General features: G+C 44.2%; 1 protein-coding gene across 1 annotated transcript in view; it reads left to right on the top strand.

Moving 5' to 3' along the window:
• Positions 1 to 23,549, top strand: part of PRPS2 (phosphoribosyl pyrophosphate synthetase 2) — a 153,614-nt gene that overhangs the window by 37,067 nt on the left and 92,998 nt on the right. Inside the window, exon 2 of the mRNA XM_082246862.1 lies at positions 16,116 to 16,299. Within this exon, the coding sequence (XP_082102988.1) occupies positions 16,116 to 16,299 (184 nt within the window). The remainder of the gene's footprint in view (positions 1 to 16,115; positions 16,300 to 23,549) is intronic.

Raw genomic sequence — 23,549 nt, 5'->3', positions numbered from 1 at the left:
TTCTGCCCTACACCTATGCATTTTTTAGTGTGTTTTTTAGTTTTGCAGAAACACACTACAGTCCATTTAACATGATTTCCTATGGGTCACATTTTACATCTGTGCATTTTATGGAAAGGGCCAGGGACTTTTTTCTTGTTTTTTGGTTCCTTAGACTTCAATGGATCAAAAACCTTTACTGAAAAACGCAAAATGCACCTGGAATATGCAACCTGCATAGGTGTAAACAAGACCCTACTGCTTGGCTGATTAGACCCACAGAAAAAAAGCCCTAAAAGTGGATATAGATATCAGGTTCTGTTGTGCAAAAATCTACTGTGGAAGCATGGAATGCATATTTATTAGTGGACAGCAGGAGACCCAAAGTATCTAATCAGGTGGCTGGGAATTTTTGGTCTGATTTTTTTTATTTCTTTTTAAAAAAAACAACATTGAATAGATATGTGACACCGTTCATGTAACTGGGAGATACACAGCCTGCATTGCATCGTATATGTCCACATAAAGAAAGCTGACCTGAAGATCCCTTATAGTTTTAAGGTTTACCTGTCTGTGGCCAGCATTAGTGAGTGCAATGGCTGTTAGTATACTCTATGCTGTAACTTCCAGTCCAGTAAAACCAGTGGAGAATTTGCCTATTTTTTTTTTTTTTTTTTTTTTACAGATTAAAACTGGAAAGAAAATTATGCATGCAAATCTTTTCAAACATTCCAATGCAAATCTGTGTGGTTTAATGTTTACTGCCACATGTTTGTGACAGACATCCTATTACTCTCTGACCTCTATTAACAATGCAGTGTACATGAGCATGAACAAATGACAGAACCCACAGTAAGCAAAGGCTTCCTGAGCTATTCTGATAATCGGCACAAAAGTTTCCAAATCTAAAATCTGTTAGGGATATGAAAATGAAACTTTTGACTTTTTCCAGACAATGATAAAAAAATTGCATAAGTAGCTTAAAACCACCCCTTTACTTAATGGCACTTTTTATTATTTTATCATTGTAGGATAGTGTAAGTTTAGACTTGTATATTAAAGTGATTTGTAAAACATTTGTTATTTAAAACAAAATAACAAACCTGTTTATACTTCCTCTGTGCAGTTGATTTTGCACAGAGCAACCTGGATCCTCCTCTTCTCGGGTCCCTCTTCGCTGCTCTTAGCCCCGCCCTCCTGCCGGGTTCCCCACAGCAAGCAGCTTACTATGGGGGCACCTGAGCCAAGCTGCAGTTCGCGCTCTCTCGCGCTCTCTCGCGCTCTCTCGCGCTCTCTCGCGCTCTCTCGCGCTCTCTCGCGTGGTGCTGCTGTGTCTCGGCCAGTAAGAAGTGAGCGTCTCTGACGGCTAAGGGACTAGTGGACATCCCTGGACAGAGGGGGCTCAGGTAAGTATTGGGGGATGCTGGGGCGGCTGCTACACACAGAAGGCTTTTTATCTTAATGCAAAGAATGCAGTAAGATATAAAAAAGAAAACCTTCTGACTTTACAAATCTTATAAAGCATTCTTGGCCCAAAAACAAACCTTTTTGTTGCGTATTTCAGCATACCAATTCCTAAATATGGTGGCCGCCTCAGTTTCCCTTTTTAGACCTTTTCCTTTATTTTTACATAGAGATCTGGCCAGTAAGTCTTATTTTTCAACTTCCTTTAAGAGCCGGTTCACATAGAGGCGACACGACTCCTTGCTACTTCGGGGGCGACTTGTGCATTACATTGCACCACGACTTTGTAGCGACTTGCAGGGACTTCACATAATCAAAGTCTATGCAAGTCGCTCCGAGGTTGCCCCGAAATAGTACAGGACCCTTTTTCTAAGTCGCAGCGACTTGTGTCGCTCCTATTAGAATGGGTCCTGTAGCGGTCAACGGACCGCGACTTGTCAGGCTGACAAGTCGCGCTAGTGTGAATGGGCTCTTACAAACCAAGCTGTGCAGACAAAGTAGCAGTTTGAGACACTGACCAGAATGCTTACAACGCTCAGCTTTTATTCATTTATCCTTTACCCCAAAAGGGAAACTGTTATGATAGAGTTCAGCTTCAATTTGTTAGTCAAATCCATCTAATTCTACTAACTAGTCTAAAGGCCCGTACACACGTACCGATCGTCGGCATACAAACGTCGGTGGACGAAGGATCTGCCGATTGTACGCGTGTTAGTATGGTGCCTCCGACAGATGTCTGCGCACAATCCGCGGACAAAAGTCTTTCGTGCAAACATGAAAATATTTGTATGCCGACACCAGAACGGACGATTGTTCGCCTGTCAGTACACAATTCGGCCGACAGACCGCAGATTTGCAAGACTGGGCATGCTCAGAAAATAGAAAACACAGGGAAAGTTAACCATTACATGACATCACTTCTGCAGTCGGCGGACAAAATTCTTGTGCTGTCCTTGTGCTGTCTTTGCACTTTTCAGCAGACACCGACATCCCGGGGAGAAAAGAGGAACATTTGTAAGCCGACCATCGGTACGTGTGTACGGGGCTTAACACTACCCCCCCCGACTGACAGTGCTGCTGTCCAAAGGTGACTCCATCTATTGCTCCACCATCTAGAGTGGAGACACTCTAAAACAGGAAGTGAGAGGGTCACCAGGTAAAAGTAAATAAATAAAGGCCAAAAAATGCTGAATTTTTTTTTTTTTTTTTGTATTGGTAAGTTACAATATAATAAACTAAACTGTTATCAAACCCAAAACTAAAAAGATATTTCAGTTTACCAATCATTTTGATGTGATGGCTTTTTACGTTTTTTTCTTTTCCTTGGCTCTCTGTTTTCACCTAGCGATCTGACCAGTAACGCGATCTGACCAGTAACGCACCCACCTTTATTAGTGAGATACAACTCTGGATGAATGACCTCAGGAGGCACAACATAATTTTCAGTCTGGGGGTATGGTAGTGTTAACTGTATTAGAAGATTTAGATACATTAAAATAATTTAAGCCAAACTGCAGCTCTCACTTTAGTTACAGCAAACCATTTTTTTTCTTTTGGGACATCCCATTCAGGGGCGTTTTACGTTTTTTTTTTTTTTTTTTTTTTTTTTGTGAGACCAGAAGGTAGGTGTGTTGTAATCTGTTTTACTTTTTGGCAGTGGTGATCAACTTGAAAATTATAGGGGGCTTCAAGTTTGGCCCCCAACACTATTGGAAAGCTAAACACTAGCGGCACATTTTCGTGCATTGAGTTGCATTCTCAAGAACTAAAAATGTCAGTCCTGTTGCGTTTTTGGGGTGTATTGCAATGTAAGCTGAAGAAATTGAAGTACAATAACCCCCAGCATTGGTGTCTGTGGCAGTAATAATAATAATAATGGTATCAGTGGATGTGGTAATAACCCCCAAAGTTGGTGAATGCAGTTACAACCCCAGAGTTTGTCTGTGGATGCAATAACCCCAACATTGGTGTCTGTGAATGCCACAAAACCCCCAATGCTGATGTTTGTAAGCTCGGTAAAAACGCCAAACATTGGTGTCAGTGGATGTAATAATAATCCCCAATGTTGGTGTCAGTGGATGCAATGATAATCCCCAATGTTTGTGTCAGTGGATGTATTGATAATGCCCAATGTTGGTGTCAGTGGATGTAATAATAATGCCCAATGTTGGTGACAGTGGATGCAATGATAATCCCCAATGTTGGTGTCAGTGGATGCAATGATCCCCAATGTTTGTGTCAGTGGATTTAATAATCCCCAATGTTGCTGTCAGTAGGCTCAGTAAAAACACACAGAATTGCTGTCCGTGTAATAATAACCCCCAGCATTGGTGTTGGAACATTTTAATAACCCCAAGCGTTTGTCTCGGTGGATGCAAGAATAACCCCCTAGCATTGATGTCAGAGGACATTGCCCCCCAAAATTGGCATCAGTGGATGCAATAACCCCAACATTGGTGCCAGTACGATTACTGTTATCAGGGGTCAGTACTGTTACACAGGCGCTGCATATTGCGCGCTATGGCATGTATCCCTCTTTTTATGTGGAGACTTGACTGCCCATAGGTCCAAGTTGTGGAAAACATGTTTTTTCCTAATTTTTATATAAAGTTGAATATAATCTGAGTTTAACCAATGAGGGGATCACTCATATCAAAGCATGTGGATAGTGATAAGTTACATGTATTGAATAGTCATTGGACACTACGGTACTATAGATTGCCATGGATGGACATTTCAATTTTTTTGACTGCGTTGAGTGCAAATTGTCAATATGAGAGTGACTTTTATATCTAATCTTATATTGCACATTGGGTATTGTTAGCATGGTACTTGCTTATAACTATGGACATTGTTAAACACATTTTATTTGTTGGGTTTTATGTAGGCACTTTCACAACTATTATGCACATTTATTAAGACATTATTTATTGAAGAAAATTGTTTATAGCACATTTATTGATTTATTAAGCTATTTAATTACAGGAGTGTTATGTTTTAGAAACCCTGATAATTGATAATTTTTTTAAACGTTTTTCTATGTGATTGTCGGTCCAGGTCTTTGTATGTATGGGTGAGTTCACGGTACACACGATGGGCTGGAACTTCAGCTTGATTTTTATATTTAAATCACCACTGAGATGCCCTTTGGGGCTGAGGCCAGGTGATTGAGTTGTGCACAACTGCTGATTGTTACCGCCCCCGGTACACCTGTTTTCATTGGGGCGGTCTATTTAAGATCTATAGTCAGCTACAGTCATTGTAATGATTAAGCACAAGATGTATGTGTGAAACGCGTCTACGAGACTTTATGCTGGTGTCTTTGGTGTCATCACTTGCAACTTTTTGAAATAAAGGTATTTGAAACCTATTGGAATCCCTGGATGTGCGGCTAATTCTTTTCCTACAACTGATAATTGATAGCTGTTTTGGATATTTATATATAACTGCGGGCTAGAAAGCAGATTTGAGTATAGTGTGGTGTTTATTTGTAAATTTAAATTGACCTCGTTACTGCAGAGTCCAAAGTAAAATCGGCACACCCTGTAGGGATCCAGATCACGTTTGTGCGTTGCGTCTTTAGACCCACTACCATAGAACTCTCTATAATGAGCATTTTCATAAAAGTGCATGAATTTCTTGAATGCACCACGCATAAAACGCACAGGTGTGACTAGAGCCTAAAAGAGGCTAAGTTCTTACCTTTCCTGTGGTTAATGTAGCTGTGTTGCTCTTCCTTGGCTGCTGCAGGTATTTCATACTTACTGGTGTGTACCTGCTCCTCTGGCTGTACAGTGTTTTTTTTCCCCGTCTTGTACACCTCTACAGGACATAGGAACCAGTAGTATTAACCACCGGTTGCAGCAATGGGAGTAGGTTTTTGACCTAATTGAAGTGTTGAATACCTGCAGTAGTTGGAGAGCATTTCAACCCATGAGCTGCTGGTAAAGTTACTATAAAGTATAGAGCAACAAAGGAAGTGCTACAACCCCAAAATCCCATCTAAGTATTGACAGGATGAGATCAAGATCTCAATGCTCAGACTCCCATAGGACCGAACGTCCAAAATCCAATGATGAGAGTAAAAATACAGCACCAGTTGGCATTAAAAACTGACCTATTTTATTTAATCCATCAAACCATTAAAAGGAATCCCTAAAAATTGATGCATTTCAGCCTCCTACATGGGCCTTAGTCATTATGAACGGGGTGTATGGATTTCATTTTTGACCCTATAGTAACAAGATTGCTTTAAATAATATTATATCTATCTTGATCTCATATCTTCAGTTTTTTTTTTGTGCCTGAAACCTGTTTGGCAAGAGCATTAGGCAGAGAAAAAATGGCTTGATTGGCTTGTAATCTGGAATTCCATGAACCAACTAGATTCTAGTATGCGGTATCTGCCTGTGAGCTGATAGGTGCATTGCTTTGCAACCCCTACCAATAGCTTTGATTTATTTTGTTAGGAATGGATTTTACCATAGTTATCTTGCTCTGCCTGTTTCCTACTTGCATCACCACTTTGTATGTCCTTCCCAGACTGGTTTTCGGCCACTAGACTTGACTGACCTTTAACATTTAACCCAGGTCCAAGTGACTGTTTTACTCAAGTCTAGCCACAGGGAATTGCCTAACCTGTGTACATTCTGGAAAGACTACCGCAGACACTAGTTTCTTCTGATCACCTGCCGTGTTCATAGTTTGTGTCTGCTATCAGCGTGTGAAATTGCAGATTGCAAACATCTGGCTCCTGTTAGGCAACATTTGTGTAACTTGTGTATCTTTTTTTTTTTTCTAATAATTCTTGGAGATTTTGTTATCCATAAACAGTTCTGTTTAAGGGCCGGTTCACACCACATGCAATCCAGTGCATTTTTTTTTTTTTCTGTATCAAAAATGCATGAACAGTAGGTTGTATGGTTTAAATGGCATTCATTTCAGTGTGGTCAGTGTGTTCCAGTCCCATAAAAAAAAAGTAAGAAAATGCTGTGTTTTTTCTGTACTGAACTGAATGCAGTAAAATGCATGGACAGTAGGTTATATGGTTGTAGTGGAATAGCTATCACCAGTACGGTCAGTTACAGTGCGTTCCAGAAAACTTTTTTTTTTTCTGTACTGTAACGCAGTAAAACGCAGCAAAAATGCACTTAAACCAAAAACACACTAGAATGCATACATTTAAGGTGGAGAGAGAGTGGGGAAAAAAGCACCGATACGCCTATAAAACACAATGGAATGCATCAAAAACATGCGTGCAGAAACCTATTCGGACTGTGTTTCTATGGTGTGAACTGGCCCTAATGCAGTAATTGGTGAAAACAAAAACCAAAAATTGTAATTACTGTATACATACAAGCACAGCAAATTGTGTTACTGACTGTATCATTAAAACAAAATCTTTGTTCTTCGGGCCTGTTGAAGATATCTGCTGTTTATGGCTCTACAAAGCCTTTCATGGCTAGGTGCGTTTTGCTCCTGGTTGTGGCTGTTCTTGTGATCAAGCCATAGCTCTGCGTCTGTGTGACCTGTTCTGTCAGGTCGTAGAGGGGTAGGTGGATGGCCCTATTTACTGTATTTAGGGGATGGTGTGGAGTCTGTGGTGCCTCTGCCTAAGGCATGGGTGCTCAACCTGTGGCCCTTCAGCTGAAATCCCATTATGCCTTTACCCTTTTTGGAGTCATACTTGCAACTGTCAGCCTTGCAATGCCTCATGGGACTTGGGACAACAGCTGGAGGGCCACAGGTTTAGCACTCATGGCCTAAACTGATAGTCCTTTTTTTTTTTTTTTTTCGTCTAAAAATAACAAACCTGTTATACTTGCCTGCTTTATGCAGTGGTTTTGCACAGAGCAGCCCATATCCTCTTCTCGGGTCCCTCGGCGCTCCTGGCCCTCCCTCCTGTAGAGAGCCCCCTCAGCCAGCAACTTGCTATGGAGTACCTGAGCTGCTGCTGTGTCCCTTCAGACATGAGTCGCAGCTCGGCCCTGCCCCCTCTCCAAATTGGCTTACTGACTTTGACAGCAGGGGGAGGCAATGCCACCCGCTGTGTGTCTCGGCCAATCAGGAGTGAGACCCTGACAGCCAAGTCTCTCATTCAACATCACTAGATCGAGATTGGGCTTGGGTAAGTATTAGGGGGGCTGCTGCATGAAGCTAAACTTTTCTGCCTTAAAAACCACTTGGGGCTTCAAAGCACTGTGATAGGACTGCCTTGTCACATGACCTGTCAAAGCTGTCCTGAAGCAAGTAAAGAGAAAAACACCTGTGCCTAATTCAGGCTATACATGGGTTGAATTCCGAACTCCTTTTCTTTTGAAAATCAGAAATTGTGTTCTATTGAACATGCAGATCTAGGGATAATGCCTCTGACTATCTGCGCACGCACAGTACGTAACATCACTCCACTCCAGCTGATCTCCTGATTGTTGGGGGAATTATCCGATGATCAGCAAAGCGCCAAGGGAGAATGTAATCATCAGATTCTGCCTAGCTCTCTGCTCCTGGCCAAATGCGCCCCTCAACACGGGCAAAATCCTCCTGTCACATGATTGGTAAATTATTGTGCACGATCAGAGAGCCAGGCAGAATTGGACAATTACATTCTCCGTTTGGTGCTTTGCTGATTTCGGATAATGCTTCCGACGGTCTGCGCATGCGCAGTGTTGATGTCTTGACAGCTAATTGGGAGATCAGCTGGAGTGAGGTTACATACTGTGCACGTGCAGATCGTCGGAAAGCATTATCCATCTAATGCCGGCCTTGTATATGTGCCATTTTTAAAGGGGTTGTAAAGTCGAAAGGATTTTTATCTTAAAGTGATAGTAAAGATTATTTTTATAGAAAAAAAAAACATGTTATACTTGCCTGCTCTGTGCAATGGATTTGCACAGAGCAGCCCAGATCCTCCTCTGTGATCCTAGCCCCTCCCTCCTGTTGTGTGCCCCCACAGCAAGCACCCTGTTATGGGGGCACCTGAGCGGAGTCACAGCTCCGTGTATCCATTCAGACACAGAGCCCTGCCCCCTCTCCTCCCTGATTGGCAAGCTGACTTTGGCAGCAGACAGTGGTGTTGCTGTTGTGTCTCAGCCAATCAGGAGGAAGAATCTCGTATGGCTGAGACTCTCGTGGACATCGCTGGACAGAGAGGGACCTCAGGTAAGTGTTAGGGAGTGTTGGGACAGCTGCTGCACACAGAAGGCTTTTTATCCTAATGCATAGAATGTATTAAGATAAAAAAACCTTCTGACTTTACAAACCCTTTAACCACTTCTGAACTGAAGATTTTTTTAGTGCAGTACGGGTTGAATAAACTAGAGGACACATTTTATAAAGCCAGTAAAAGACTGATGTTAACATTAAGGAAAAAAAATAATTTAGTGCATAAACCATAAAGGGACAGGTCTGAAAGGGTACTTTTTTTTTTTTTTTTTTTTTTTTTTTTTTTTTTGTGTTATCTGCAAATGTGTACCTGTTTTGCAACAAACATTCCTCTATTTAGAAGGTTTTTAATGAAAGGAATCATTTTAAATTACTGCTTATAAAAACACTGGCTGATTGCTCATACAGTTTTCCTCGTCCCTGTTATACCCAGTTTTTGTTGGTTATGAATAAGGGAGGTTAATTGATGATGAGATGAGCCTTCTACTTATTATGGGAATCAACTCGGACAGAAATACAGGCGCTACCACTGCTGACTTCTTTTTGAAAGTACAGGCTCCTTCACTACTTGTACTATCTGGAAGAAGCATGTATGTAGAAGATGTCCTGACATACTGACAGTTATTCCTAAGATACTAGAGCTGCACGATTCTAAATAAAGTGCAGTTAAGTGTACCCTAAATTCTCATACCTGGCATTTGTAAAACCCCAAAAAATTGAGCCAGGTATTAATGTGGTACCAGTAGCACTCATGCGCAGGAGTTACTTGTTTGCTCAGTGGCAGATTTGGAAGATGCTGGACCATGAAGTAGTTAGTAGTAGTTAAGTGGCAATAGATTGAGGAGATAGTCGCATCGCTGGAGGAAGAGACACCAGGAGGTAAGAGTGTCATAATGCTGTGCACACTTGTTTATGACCGGAACCCACCCTAAAAGATTTATGGCACACTTTTATTTTTTTTTTGAGGTTTTTAACTACCTCAATACTGGGCACTTAAACCCCCTGCCTTCCCAGACCAATTTTCAGCTTTTAGCGCTGTTGCAATTTGAATGACTATTGCGCGGTCATGCAACACTGTACCTAAACCAAATTTGTGTCATTTTTTCCCCACAAATAGAGCTTTCTTTTGGTGGTATTTGATCACTGTCAGGTTTTTTCTTTTTTGGTGCACAAATAAAAAAAGACTGAAAAGTTTGAAAAAAAAAGTTTTTTTGTTTAGGTTATAAAATTTTGTAAATAGATATGTTTTTTCCGGCACTGGTGGGGCGGCACTGGTGGCATTGGTGGGCAACACTGATAGGGAGGGCACTGGGGGGCTCTCTGAGCCCTGCTTGCCATCCCTGGTGGGCATCCCTGGTGGTCATGGGTGGGCATCCCTGGTGGCTTAGTGGCACCCCTCCCCCCCCCCCCCCCCCCCCCCCCCCCCAAGGCTGTACTGGTAATCAATCATCTGATTACCAGCACAGACCCCCCCTGTGATCAGTGAGTAATTAGAAATACTCACTGATCACCCCAGCAGCAGCAGCACTGATCCTCTTCTCTTCTCCTCACTGACAGGATCTGTCAGGAGGAGAAGAGATCGAAGCCATTACAACGGCTCTATTTACATTACATGACGGCTGTGATTGGACACAGCCGTCATGTGATCAGGAGGGCCAATCACAGGGCCCTCCTGCCGAATGATGTTGCTCTGTGTCCGAGGGACACAGGCACATCGAGATCGCGCCGCTGCGCGTGCCCGCGGCGGCGCGATCTCTCTCCTTCTGAAGGACGTTCCGGAACGTCCATTCAGAAGGACGAGACTCCCACCCGGCCGTATATTTACAATGGCCCGGGTGGGAGGTGGTTAAAGTGGAAAAATATAAAAGTTACATTCAAACTTATTGAACAGATAATGGAATAGTATAAGATACATAAACCAAATGAAGGATATTACTAGTTGGAAGAGTAAACGGAGAACCTCCCCCAAAAATCTTTAAAGTTCCACTTTAATATGTATGTACTGAATATATACTACAGGTCTGTGTATTGCAAGGATAAACAGTAGAGAAGTATTTTCTTTCTTTCATTCATTGACTGACACGGCTCCTGATTCTTCTTAACCATTGGGTTATACTGCCCACTACAGGAGTAGGACATGAGGCAGGAAAAAGCTTGACTACGCCTATGGGCAGTCCCAGGGGGTATACACCCACACTCAGCTATAGGCACTCAGGGATCTCTGGTCCTGGCAATTTTTTTTCCTACCTTATTGCTATTTTGTTCCTGTGAGAATCTACTATCAACTGCTGGACTGGGCAACGGACTGGATAATCTAGATCCAGAGGGTCCCCCCAGTCTGGCCAGCAAGCGTACGCAAGCCTCAGCTTCCGCGGTAGGTCGCTGCGACATAGCCCCACTGGAGGGGGCTGGCCTGTGAGTCAAATGTCTCGCGAGGGCCCATACAACCTGGCCTCAATCACAGCGTTCCTCCTGGCCGACAGCTACCCACGTCCAAATTGGAATGATGGTCTGACAGGAGCGGTGCCCACCCTGTTTCTGGTATAGTAAGTAGCTCTCCCCCCCCCCCCCCCCCCTCTACCCCTGGAGGGTGTTTGGAGTGGACGTGGGCCCCTCCCTGGGACGGTGGGACCCTTCCCCAGACCTCTAAAAATTTGGTGGTCGCTGTGGTTTTTCCTGGTGCACAACGGGGGGTGTTGAGCCGGATTCCCCTGCTACCTTGGGGGTTGGTGACTAGGGCAGGGATGTGCTCTGGGCTCCCTGCTGCAGTTGTTGGGCTGGGGGAGCGGATTGTTTGGCGTCCATGCCTTATGGCCGGATCCAGCCCATAATTTAGGACGTGGCTTTGTGGCCTACTGGTCGGAAGCTATGTGGGATGGCCCCAGTGAGGGTGGCTGAAGCCACTACCCTCCGTTTGGACACCTGCCCTCAACTACGCTGCCCCTGGGTGATTGGCTCCGCTTAGGCTCGTGGCAGGGCATCCACACAAATTGAGGCCATGCAACCAGCTTGTCACCTCCCTTGGAAGGGGTGGCACTGTGGGGGCGGCTTAACTTTTTTAAGGCAACCATGCCACCATTATTGTGGAGCAAACCTACCCCTTTTTAGCGCTGTGGGACCATCAGGATACCCTGCCTACATTTCTACGTCATGGCAGACGCCCCCTTTTTAAGGGGGCTATTTCCTATTGTGTGGGCCTCATAGGGAGGGGCTCGGAGGTCGAGCCCCCCCCTTGTTTTTTGTTGACTCCAGTAGGTGGTCCATTCGTGGACCCTGGGTCAGCGCCCCCCTTGTGGGATCGCAGTCGACGGCCCTCCCCTGATTTTGTTTTTCCAGGTGACCTCAGTATCTAGTGTCCACTACCCTCCCCTGCCTCATCAGTCCTACAGATCCTTAATCTGTTTTGGCCACCATGGACGTGAGTCACCCTACTGGATCTGCATCCACGCACCCCAAGTGCTCACAGTGAGAACGTCTTTCCTCTGCTCCTCTAGCCATGCATGAAAAGGTGCTGGTGGATGCACTGATGAAATTTTAAACATGGAGATGCTGCGTCGCTGGCGCCGGTCCCTTTTTGCACCACCGGTCCTCCACTGTGGTGGGAGTGTTCCGCTTTCCCGCTTACTTTGACAACATTGTCACATAACGGTGGGGTTGTCTAAAACACACTCTTGTGGTCCTAAAGCATTTTGCTATCCGGTATCCTTTATAAGGATTCCCTGCTTAAAAAGTGGACGGTCCCACCTGTAGTGTTGGTTTCCAGGTTTAATAAAGCTGCTCCTTGACCTTTAAAGATCTGGTTGATAGAAGAGCGGAGGCTCTGGTCTGCCATATGTTTCACTGTGGCTGGTTCGGGTTAGGCTGGTATTTTCTTTTGCACCGGTGTTGCAAACTGACGAGTGGGCTAAACGTTTACGCCGGGACCTTGAGGGGAAACTGCGTCCCCCTTCCTTTGCAGTGCTGGCGGATCAGTTGATCCAGGGGTTACAGTTTATCTGTGATCCTCTTTTTGGATGCGGCTTTTTTGATTTTAGGCTGTCCATATCAGGAGTGGTCCTTTGGCGTCTTATCTGGCTGGCAATGCTGGTCTTCGGACCAGACTTTTAAGAAGGCCTTATCTGATCTCCCCTTTGTGGGAATCGCCTGTTTGGAGCTTCCTTGGATGACCTTATTAAGGTTCTCATAGGGGGAAGAGTCCTTCTTCCGAAGGCTACTGAGGGCAAGGAGCCCCGTCTTAGACGTGGGCCATTCTTCTTAGCTCAAAAGAGGCTTTTTTTTTCGTCCCTCAGGGATAAGTCCTTCAGGGCCTCTCCCCCCCCCCCCCCCCCCCCCCCCCCGGAGGTTCCAAGAGGACCTGGTCTGGCAAGCTATGAAAACCCAGAAAGGGGGCTCTTCCAGACCTGCGGACAAGGCTCCCTCACCCATATCTGGGTGGAGCGAAGTCTTTGCTGATTTCCAGATCCGTGGACCTCTCTGGTACAGGTCAAATGTGTTCACAAAGTCATTCATTCCAGCTACAAGATTGAATTCGGTCTTTTCCTCCAGAAAAATTCTTTCCTTCCAACCTGCACCCACCCCCAGATCGCTTACGGGGTCACTTTGGGGCAGTGCAAGACTTATTACTTCACAGGGTGATGGTTCCTGCTTCTGAAAGTTTTCAGGGGTTTTACTCAAACCTGTTTACAGTCCCCTGGAAGGAAGATAACGTACATCAACTTCTGGACCTCAAGGTGCTAAACTGCTTTGTGTGGATACAGAAGTTCAGAATGAGTCCATTCGCATGGTAGTGTATCTCAACATCTGGGGGATTTTCTTGCTTCGATCAACATCAAGGACACCTACCTTCACATTCCAATATGTGACCAATCTTCCATCCAGCTTTAGTCGCTGGTTTTAGGGCTTGGCTTTTGAAAGCCAGGTGCTGAAGGATAGGTTTGTCTGAATCGGTTATTCCTACGCTGTTAAAAGCTAGAAAATCTGCCTCTGGGAAGATCTACCACCGTATTTGGAAGACGTACGTTGCGTGATGTTAGTCTTTTGGGGTTCTCCCTCGCTCCTTTTCAGTTGAGCAGCACCTGGCCTGGGGTACCATCAAGGGCCAGGTTTTGGTGTTGGCGGTTTTCTTTCAAAGTCCTATGGCCACACTTGCCTTGGTGCGTACTTTTTTTTTTTTTTATCCAGGGAGCTCGGTACTTGGTTCCTCCAGTGCGGTCTCCATTACCGCCATGGGTCCTCAAATTGGTGTTTGTCAGTTATCCAGGAAATCTCCCTTCGAAAATATCAAAAGATTCCCCTGCTTACGTTGTCCAAGAAGGTGGACTTTTTTGCTGGCTATTACTTCTGCGTGCATGGTGTCGTGGCTGGCGGCATTTTGTTGTTCACCTTACCTGTTGGTTTATAGGAACCCGTTTGTTCCTTCCAAAAGTCGTCCGATTTCCATTAGGGAAGACAACATAATGTCTTCATTCAATGTCCCAGGCCTAAACATCCTATCCAAATTGCTGTGCATTCCCTGGATGTGGTTTGGGCAATCAGGGTGTACCCGGCAGCTACGGAATCTTTTAGGAAGTCTGACTCGCTTGTTTCTGCTGCGACCATTTCCAGGTGGATCAGACACAGTGATTCAGGCCTATATAATTAGAGGGTCCGGTTCTTCCTTTCCCTTTTAACCACTTGCCGACTGCCTAACGCCGATCTACGTCGGCAGTCAGCCCCTCACAGGCAAAGCGACGTAGGTTTACGTCGCTAGCCTGTGAGGGTCTAGGGAGCGAGCGCGCGCCGCCGGAGGCGCGGTCACGCACCCCCCCCCCCTGCGCTTGTGACCGGCGGACCCGATGTCCGCCGGTCACTCTGCGATCGTCGGGGGAAAGGGAGAAAGTCAGGCGGCTTGTGTAAACAAGCTGCCTGTCATTCTCCCCTGTGTATGAAGGATGATCATACGGTTCTACTATGTAGAACCGTTGATCATTGTTCATACATCTGAAGCCACAGCCAATCACAGTAGAAAGCACGCCCCTAGGGACACACAGCCCCTCCCTTTCAAAAAAAAGTTAACCCCTTCACTGCCAGTGTATTTTTACAGTAACAGTGCATATGTATAGCACTGATTACTGTAGTCATGTCACTGGTAACCCCAAAAGTGTCAAAAATGTCAGTCAAGGGTCCGATCTGTCCGCCGCAATGTCGCAGTACCGCAAAAAAATCGCAGCTCGCTGCCATTACGCGTTAAAAAAACAACAAAAATGACAATCTTTCCCTTTGTTAGTAAATGTGATAACTTTTGCGCAAACCAATCAAAATACGCTTTTTGCGATTTTTTTTTTTTTTTTTTTTTTTTTTATTTATTTTTTTTTGTTTTACCAAACATAGGTAGCATAAAACAAACTGGCCGAAAATGTTAAAACATTTTGATTTTTACATTTTATTTGGGGGGAATTTCATATAAAAAAAATGTGAAAAATATTGATATTTTTGCAAAATTTACGCTTTTTTTTGTTTATAGCGCATGATCAAAAAATCGCACAGGTGATCAAATACCACCAAAAGAAAGCTCTGTTTGTGGGAAAAAAGGACGCCAAATTCGTTTAGGTACAGCGTCGCACGACCGCGCAATTGTCCGTTTAAAGTCACGCAGTGCCGAATCGCAAAATACCCCCTCGTCAGGAAGGGGGTAAAATCTTCCGGGGCTTAAGTGGTTAAGGCATACTCTACTCGGGTGCTTGGTGCCTCCTGGCCCTTCTGTCATCAGGCATCAGTGATGCAGGTTTGCAAGTCTGCCATCTGGTCGTCTGTGCACACTATTACAAAGTTTTATAAGGTGAATGTGTTGGCATCTACGGATGCTTCTTTTGGCCGCAAGGTTTTACAGGCTGCTGTTAGAGGACCTGGTCCTCTTTGAGGGTGTATTTTTTTTTTTTTTTTCCAGGTGAGCTTCAGTTCTTTTGGTTGAGCGCCATGTTACCTGGTTGGCTATGGTTGGCCTTGGGAATTTTTTTTCTGCTGTTCTCCCACCCTTCATGTTTAACACTGCTTTGGTACGTCCGTCCCAATGGTTAAGAAGAATCAGGAGCTGTGTCCCTCAATGAACAGAAGAGAAAATAGGATTTTTGACTTACCGTAAAATTCATTTCTCTGATGTTCATTGACGGACACAGTATCCCCCCCACTGTGGAGTTGGCTTTCTTCTGACACTGCTTGTAACAAAACTGAGTGCCTATAGCGGAGTGTGGGTGTGTATACCCCCTGAGATTGCCCATAGGTGTAGTCAAACTTTTTCCTGCCTAGTGTCCTACTCCTGTAGGGGGCAGTATAACCCAATGGTTAATAAGAATCAGGAGCTGTGTCCGTCGAACATCAGAGAAATTGACTTAACGGCAAGTAAAAAATCCTTTTTTTTTTTATCTTCGGTTGTGACATTTTTCCATGAAGTTATGATGTATCTCATTATTAAATATCATCATGTTTACTACATACAACACTATTTGAATTATTATTCTTTTTATTATTCTTAGTGTTGAGATTGGCGAGAGCGTGAGGGGGGAAGATGTTTACATCGTACAGAGTGGTTGTGGTGAGATCAATGACAACCTAATGGAACTCCTCATCATGATAAATGCCTGCAAGATTGCTTCTTCCTCTCGGGTCACGGCAGTCATTCCATGTTTTCCATATGCTCGCCAAGACAAAAAAGACAAGGTAAGATAGGCCACCTCTGCTTAAGTATTCTGGTTCCTCTATAACTTGACGCAGTCTCTCACAAGTGCTCTTGGAGAGTAACATACATTTTAACCTCATGGTGATGTTTTGGACCTAATGGGTGCTTTCTTTATATGCCGTCACAATAAACCTAGCCTTGGGCAGCCTGATTTTAAACAGGCCTTGCAATTCATACAGATGGGAAGATGTTACTTATGTGGATATTTCTATCCTTTTGCTTTGCCTACTATGCTTTTTTCTAGCATATGTGTGCCAAGAAACTCTAACTTTGATAAAGGGGGCTTTCAAAATTGTGTATATCATGGGTTAGCTGCCAGAGAACATAGTGTGGTGGGGCTAGCTGATGAAGGAACATGTTGTTGCAAGGTGCATATGTATATGTGATATATAGATATAGATAGATAGATAGATGGATAGATATATATATATATATATATATATATATAATATATATATATATATATATATATATATATATATATATATATATATATATATATATATATATATATATATATATATATATATTATATATGTGTGTATGTATGTATGTATAATTATTACACCCACATCTCAGTCTTGGCCCATAGGGTTCAATAATGAGTTGGCCCACCCTCTGCAGCTAGAACGGCTTCAACTCAGGTTTAGGAGTGTGTCTGTGGGAATATTTGACCATTTTTTAGGTTGGGCACTGATGGTGGTTGAGAAGGCCAGTCAAGCTCCTCCACCCCAAACTTTCTTATCCAGGTCTTTTATTGATCTTTCTTTGTGCACTGGTCCAAATCATTTGATGGAGGGGGGATTATAGTGTGTGGTTGTTTCTAAGGGGGTGGGCTTGGCCCCTTAGTTCCAGTGTAGGGAACTTTTACTAGCATCCAAGGCATTTTGGATAATTGCATGCTCGCAACTTTGTGGGAACCGTTTGGGGATGGCCCCTTCCTGTTCTAACCTGACTCAAAAGCAGTGGGTGGAGGAACTTCAATGAGAGTTTGTGTGTGTGTGTACCACACATTTATATAGTATGTATGCCCTCACCCTAAGTGAAAATATCGAATTTGGGCCCAGTTAGCCATTTTCACTCCCCGGTATCATGTGCCTTGTTAGGGTTAGTTGCAGGTTATGGTAAATTCGGTGTTATCACTCTTACTCATCACTGGAAGTTCAACATGGCACCTCATGGCAAAGAGCTCTCTGAGAAACTGCAAAAAAGAATTGTTACTCTACATAAAGATGGCTAGGCCAGTGATGGTGAACCTTGGCACCCCCATGATGCTCAGCAACACTGCAGAGTGCATGAAAATCATGGGAAATATAGTTCCAAAACATCTGGGGTGCCAAGGTTCGCCATCACTGGCCTAGGCTATAAGATGATTTCCAAGACCCTGAAACTGAGCTTCAGCACGGTGGCCAAGACCATACAGCGGTTAACCAGGACAGGTTCCACTTGGAACAGGCCTCGCCATGGTCGACCAAGGAAGTTTTGAGTGCACATGTTCAGCATCCTATCCAGAGGTTGTCTTTGGGAAATAGACGTATAAGTGCTGCCAGCATTGCTGCAGAGGTTGAAGGGGGAGGGTCAGCCGGTCAGTGCTCAGACCAGATGTCACACACTGCATCAAATTGGTCTGCATGGCTGTCATCCCAGAAGGAAGCCTCTTCTAAAGATGATGCACAAGAGCGCACGCAAACAGTTTGCTAAAGACAAACAGACTAAGGACATGGATTAATAAAAAGGTTTCTCTAGCGCTCATCGACAGACGTAGTCCTCGGTGATACACCACCTTCGGTTATGTTACCTCCGCAGGAGCAGGACTAGACAGGAAATTAAAAAGCTCTGGCCACACCCTAGGGGCAGTCCCAGAGGGTATATCCTCTCTCTCTCTGCCTCAGCAAATCAGTTATTTTCTGTCTAGTTAGGAGTAAGGACCTAGATACCTTGCTGGGATCTTAGGTCCTGGCAAGAATTTTTTTCTAAAAGGATTTTTAGACAGCTTTTTTTCTCCAGTGTTCCTGTGAGATCTTCAAGCAAGAAAGCTGAACTGGGCGACGGGCTGGATGTTGAGATCCGGTGGTCACCCCAGTTCAGCCTACGAGCGCGTGCAGGCCATAGCTCCGCGCTGGGTCGGCCGCGACAAAGTCCCATTAAAAGGACTGAACCCGCGAGTTAAACGTCTCGCTGAAACGCCAAAGACCATGAGTCACGGCGTCCGTATCGGTCGACAGCCCTCCCGCCCCGGTGGAGAGGGGTACTGTCAGGAGTTGGTGCCCGCCTGGTTCCGGTATGGTGAGTAGTATGTTCCCCCTTTTCCCCTGACGGGTTTTGTGGTGAATGGGAGCATTCTAAACGTACCTTTACTATTTCCAAGCGTATTGCTAGACGCTATCCGTTTGAGGGATCCATCATTAAGAAATGGACGGTACCACCAGTCGTGGATCCGCCTATTTCCAGGCTGAATAAAGCCACGGTTATTCCAGTGGAGGACACTTCGTCCTTTAAGGATCCGGTGGATCGAAAGATAGAAGCAGAGTCCCGCACTATCTTTTCTCTGATAGGGTCAGCATTTAGACCAGTAATTGTTATTGGTCTAGTTTCCCAGACACTTACGGAATGGGCGAAAATGGTACGCCAAGATCTTAGGGGAAAAGATATTCCCCAGGAGACATCTGATTTGATGGAACAGATCATACAAGGGCTACGGTTTATCTGTGACGCAGCCTTGGACACAACTCCCTTATTAGGGCATGCATCTAAGTTAGCAGTGATCCTCAGACGTGTGCTGTGATTAAAATGCTGGTCAGCTGACCTAGGTTCCAAAAAGACCTTGACCAATCTCCCTTTTCAGGGGAATCGTCTATTTGGGGCCAACCTAGATGAAATCATTAAGGATGCCACTGGGGGCAAGAGCACTTTCTTGCCACAGGCTGCAAAAGCTAAGGGACCTCGCAACAAGCGAGGACCTTTCTTTACCGCCCATAAAGGGCGCCCGGCTGGTACTAGCGGGAAAGGCAAGACTCCTCCAGGAGGATTCAAGAAGGGCTGGTCGGACAAGCAGAGGACCAACCCAGCCAAACCCGAAGCAAAGGAGTACACAGCCTGAAGGTGCGCCCCCACCCGGTTTCAGGGTGGGGGGACGTTTTCACCGGTATTCAGGACATCAGATCGAGCATCAACCACTACTACCGGTGCGATTCTTCCCTTCCAACATTTAAGTACCACAGGAAGCGGTAGTTACCGTTCCCTGAATAGATCTTTTCCTTTACCCTTTCCTAAGATTAGTCCCGATACCACACAGGAATCGGATCTGGTTGACCAGATAGGCCAAGTAGCCTCTAGTCGGGTGACTTCGGTCCCTGAGGTTCAACCAGAAAAGATCACCCTTCCTGATAACTATCAGGTATCTGATAAATGTGTGGAAATAGAAAACGACCAGACTTCCTCGGATGGTCGGGGCCAGATAGCTCTAGGGACGCCTGGTTCAGATCCAATCAGCGCCAGTGGTCCTAGAAATTCTAGGCTGGCCTCCCCAAGCCGGCCTGGCCGACTTGGACATGCTAGTCGCAGACGTTCCGTGGGAACTTCGTCTCAGGGAGTGTCTGTGGTCTCAAGGACCAAGTTACCTTCGTGCTTTACAGTCGCTGGTTTTAATGGCCTGGCCATTGAGACCCAAGTACTGAAGGACAGAGGTTTGTCTACTTCAGTCATTTCTACCCTTATTAAAGCAAGGAAAGCGACTTCCAGCAAAGTCTATTATCACACATGGAAGACTTATATTGCGTGGTGCGAATCTTTAGGATTTCCTCCACGTACCTATTCGGTGTCTCGAATATTGGCCTTTTTGCAAAAAGGGGTTGAGCAGAAGCTAGCCTTGAGCACCATCAAGGGTCAAGTTTCAGCATTAGCAATCTTCTTTCAGAAGCCGTTAGCTACCAAATCCTTGGTGCGGAATTTCATCCAGGGGGTGCGGCACCTGGCTCCTCCAGTCCGCGCGCCCTTACCGCCCTGGGATCTTAATTTGGTTTTGTCGGTTCTACAGAAACCTCCCTTTGAAAACATCAGAGAGATTCCCTTGCTTACTTTATCCCAGAAGGTGGCCTTCTTGGTGGCTATTACTTCTGCTCGCAGGGTGTCAGAACTGGCTGCATTATCATGCCAGTCCCCATACCTAGTGATTCATAGGGATAAGGTAGTACTTCATCCTAAGCCATCTTTTCTTCCTAAGGTGGTTTCAGATTTTCATCTGAATGAAGATATTGTACTACCTTCCTTGTGTCCTCAGCCCAAGCATCATCGGGAACATGCGTTGCATTCCTTAGATGTGGTTCGGGCAATCAGGGTATACCTGAAAGCTACGGAATCATTCCGTAAGACGGATTCACTTTTTGTGATCACGGATGGCCCCAGAAAGGGTTTGTCTGCATCTGCCGCAACCATTGCCAAATGGATTAGACAAACGGTGGTACAGGCTTATTCTATTAAGGGTCAGAGTCCTCCGTTCCCTGTTAGGGCGCACTCCACTCGAGCGCTCAGTACTTCCTGGGCCTTTCGCCATCAGGCGTCAGTGGTCCAGGTATGTAAGGCGGCCACCTGGTCGTCGGTACATACCTTTACAAAATTCTATAAAATTGATGTGACGGCATCGGCGGATGCCTCATTTGGCCGCAAGGTTTTGCAGGCCGCAATTTGAGGAGACCGGTGGTCTACCTCGAGGGTTTTTTTCTGTTTGAAAATTTTTTTGTTGAGTCTCATCATTAAGGATGAGCATTGTAAACTTCTAGTTGGCACCGGTTGGGCCTTCTAGATTGGGATTTGATTTCCATTTTCCCACCCCTCAGTTGTGATACTGCTCTGGGACGTCCCGAAGGTGGTGTATCACCGAGGACTACGTCTGTCGATGAGCGCTAGAGAAAAATGGATTTTTGTAAAATCTTACCGTAAAATCCTTTTCTCTTAGCTCATCGACAGACGTAGTCCCCGCCCCTCTGTTTTGGAGTTGGGTTGGGTTAAATTCTCTAAGCACTGCTTTTTCACATAACTGATTTGCTGAGGCAGAGAGAGAGAGGATATACCCTCTGGGACTGCCCCTAGGGTGTGGCCAGAGCTTTTTAATTTCCTGTCTAGTCCTGCTCCTGCGGAGGTAACATAACTGAAGGTGGTGTATCACCGAGGACTACGTCTGTCGATGAGCTAAGAGAAAAGGATTTTACGGTAAGATTTTACAAAAATCCATTTTTTAAGAGGACATGGATTACTGGAACCATGTCCTGTTGTCTGATGAGTTTAAGTGGGTGTGGAGGTGAATGGCGCTGTCAAAGATTAGAGAGTAAGGGATATAGGTATAAATATAAATCAGTGGGTGGGTCACTCTATATTGGATATTAAATTGGGGGTATGGGTGTTTAAAATATTAAATCCTCGTAAATAAATGTGATATACAGTGAATAAGTAAATGTGGTATACAGTGAATAAAAAATAGTGGAGATGTGTAAGTATATAAGTAAATCGATTCAGTATCGGTGATCACAAATTGGATAAAAATGCATATGACAATCCAGTATGATAATAAATAAAATCTAAAACTGAACCACTTATAAATATCACTTATAAAATCAATCAAATTCTGGTAATACACTAATCCATAAAATTAATAACATATAAAAAATAAATAAATAGAAAATAAAATAAGTAAATAGATAAAGAACTGTGGATCACATAAATATCAAATCGTGAACAGTGTCCAAAAAAAGTTTCATTAAATGTCCGTGGTGATAAATAGTATCACAATTACACAATCAGGTGTGAATAGATCCAAAAAAGGAAAGGGGGATTATCAGGAAAAGTGGATTCCAGACATTCTGTGACGGTGGGGGTGCTCAATATGGGAATAAGTGCTCCCCTCCTATTGGTCCCGCACTCACCAGATGGTGGTACCCCTACAGGGGTAAACAGCGTTTGGGGTGACTCTTAGAGGTCCCTCCGATAGCTGGCTAGATATCCACTTGATCCCGACCTTCTTTCATATGCTCTCCTCCAGAGTAATTATGTGGTTAATCCTCATAGGTACTCCGATAGATAGGGGAGATATCCAGATGGAAGGAAGAAAAGGCTCCAATAGTGAAGTATTGTAACAATTTCTGCTTTATTAAATAAATTGATACAAAGTACTCACATTTAATAAAAGAAAACCGTGTGTGTATGTCCTAGGGACCGCAACACCCTCGTGTAGCGGTAACTTCCGGGACGCGGTGCGTTCCACCGGCCGGATCTGCGTCTCAGTCAACAGGAAGCGGAACTCACGTGACCACGCTCTACGCGTTTCGTCATCAATGACGTCATCAGGAGCAGCGTATGGTCACGTCAGGTCCGCCTATTATACTAACTGGTTAACGGGCAACGGCAATTGTAAACTCTATGGCCGCCAATAGAAATATTCCTATGGCGCGTCATGAGTTGCCGGGCAGACATATCTGGTGTGTTTATGAAAGAACGGAAGGGCAACTAATACAATAGGGAGAATATTTGAGCATCATGTGTTACTAGGTAGAATTGATGGACGGAGTTTTAAAATAACAAGGAAAGGAATTGTTTATACTTACAGTAGAATATAAATCCCCATAGATGGTCTATATTCCCTGTATATAATTAATCATAGCCTTTCCCATAGGTATGAAAAAATAGACTTGAACTGGCCTTTTTGGAATTATTTAAAAAAACATTTTTTTAAAAAATATTTACATTTATGGCTTCTAAAGAAAGACCTCCTCATTAATTTTAATTATATTTAATTTTAGCAATATATGTTTTTAATCTCCTCCATATATCAATATTGTAGCAGTATTACATTCACCAATGCACTTTGTTGATCTGATTTAATTACATACACAACGATTGATCATTAATTTATTACAATATATGTTTTTAATTCCCTCCACATGTCAATATTGTAGCAGTATTACTTGCACCAATGCACTTTGTTGATCTATGCTTAATTACATACACAACGATTAATTATTAACTTATTACTTTCGTTAGTATCCACATACCGTTCATTTCCTTGTTATTTTAAAACTCCGTCCATCAATTCTACCTAGTAACACGATGCTCAAATATTCTCCCTATTGTATTAGTTGCCCTTCCGTTCTTTCATAAACACACCAGATATGTCTGCCCGGCAACTCATGACGCGCCATTACTTATTCACTGTATATCGCATTTATTTACGAGGATTTAA

Source organism: Pelophylax lessonae (genome assembly GCF_965119305.1).
Source record: "Pelophylax lessonae genome assembly, chromosome: 2".
Taxonomy (NCBI): Eukaryota; Metazoa; Chordata; class Amphibia; order Anura; family Ranidae; genus Pelophylax; species Pelophylax lessonae.
This window is presented reverse-complemented; position numbering and strand designations above follow the sequence as displayed.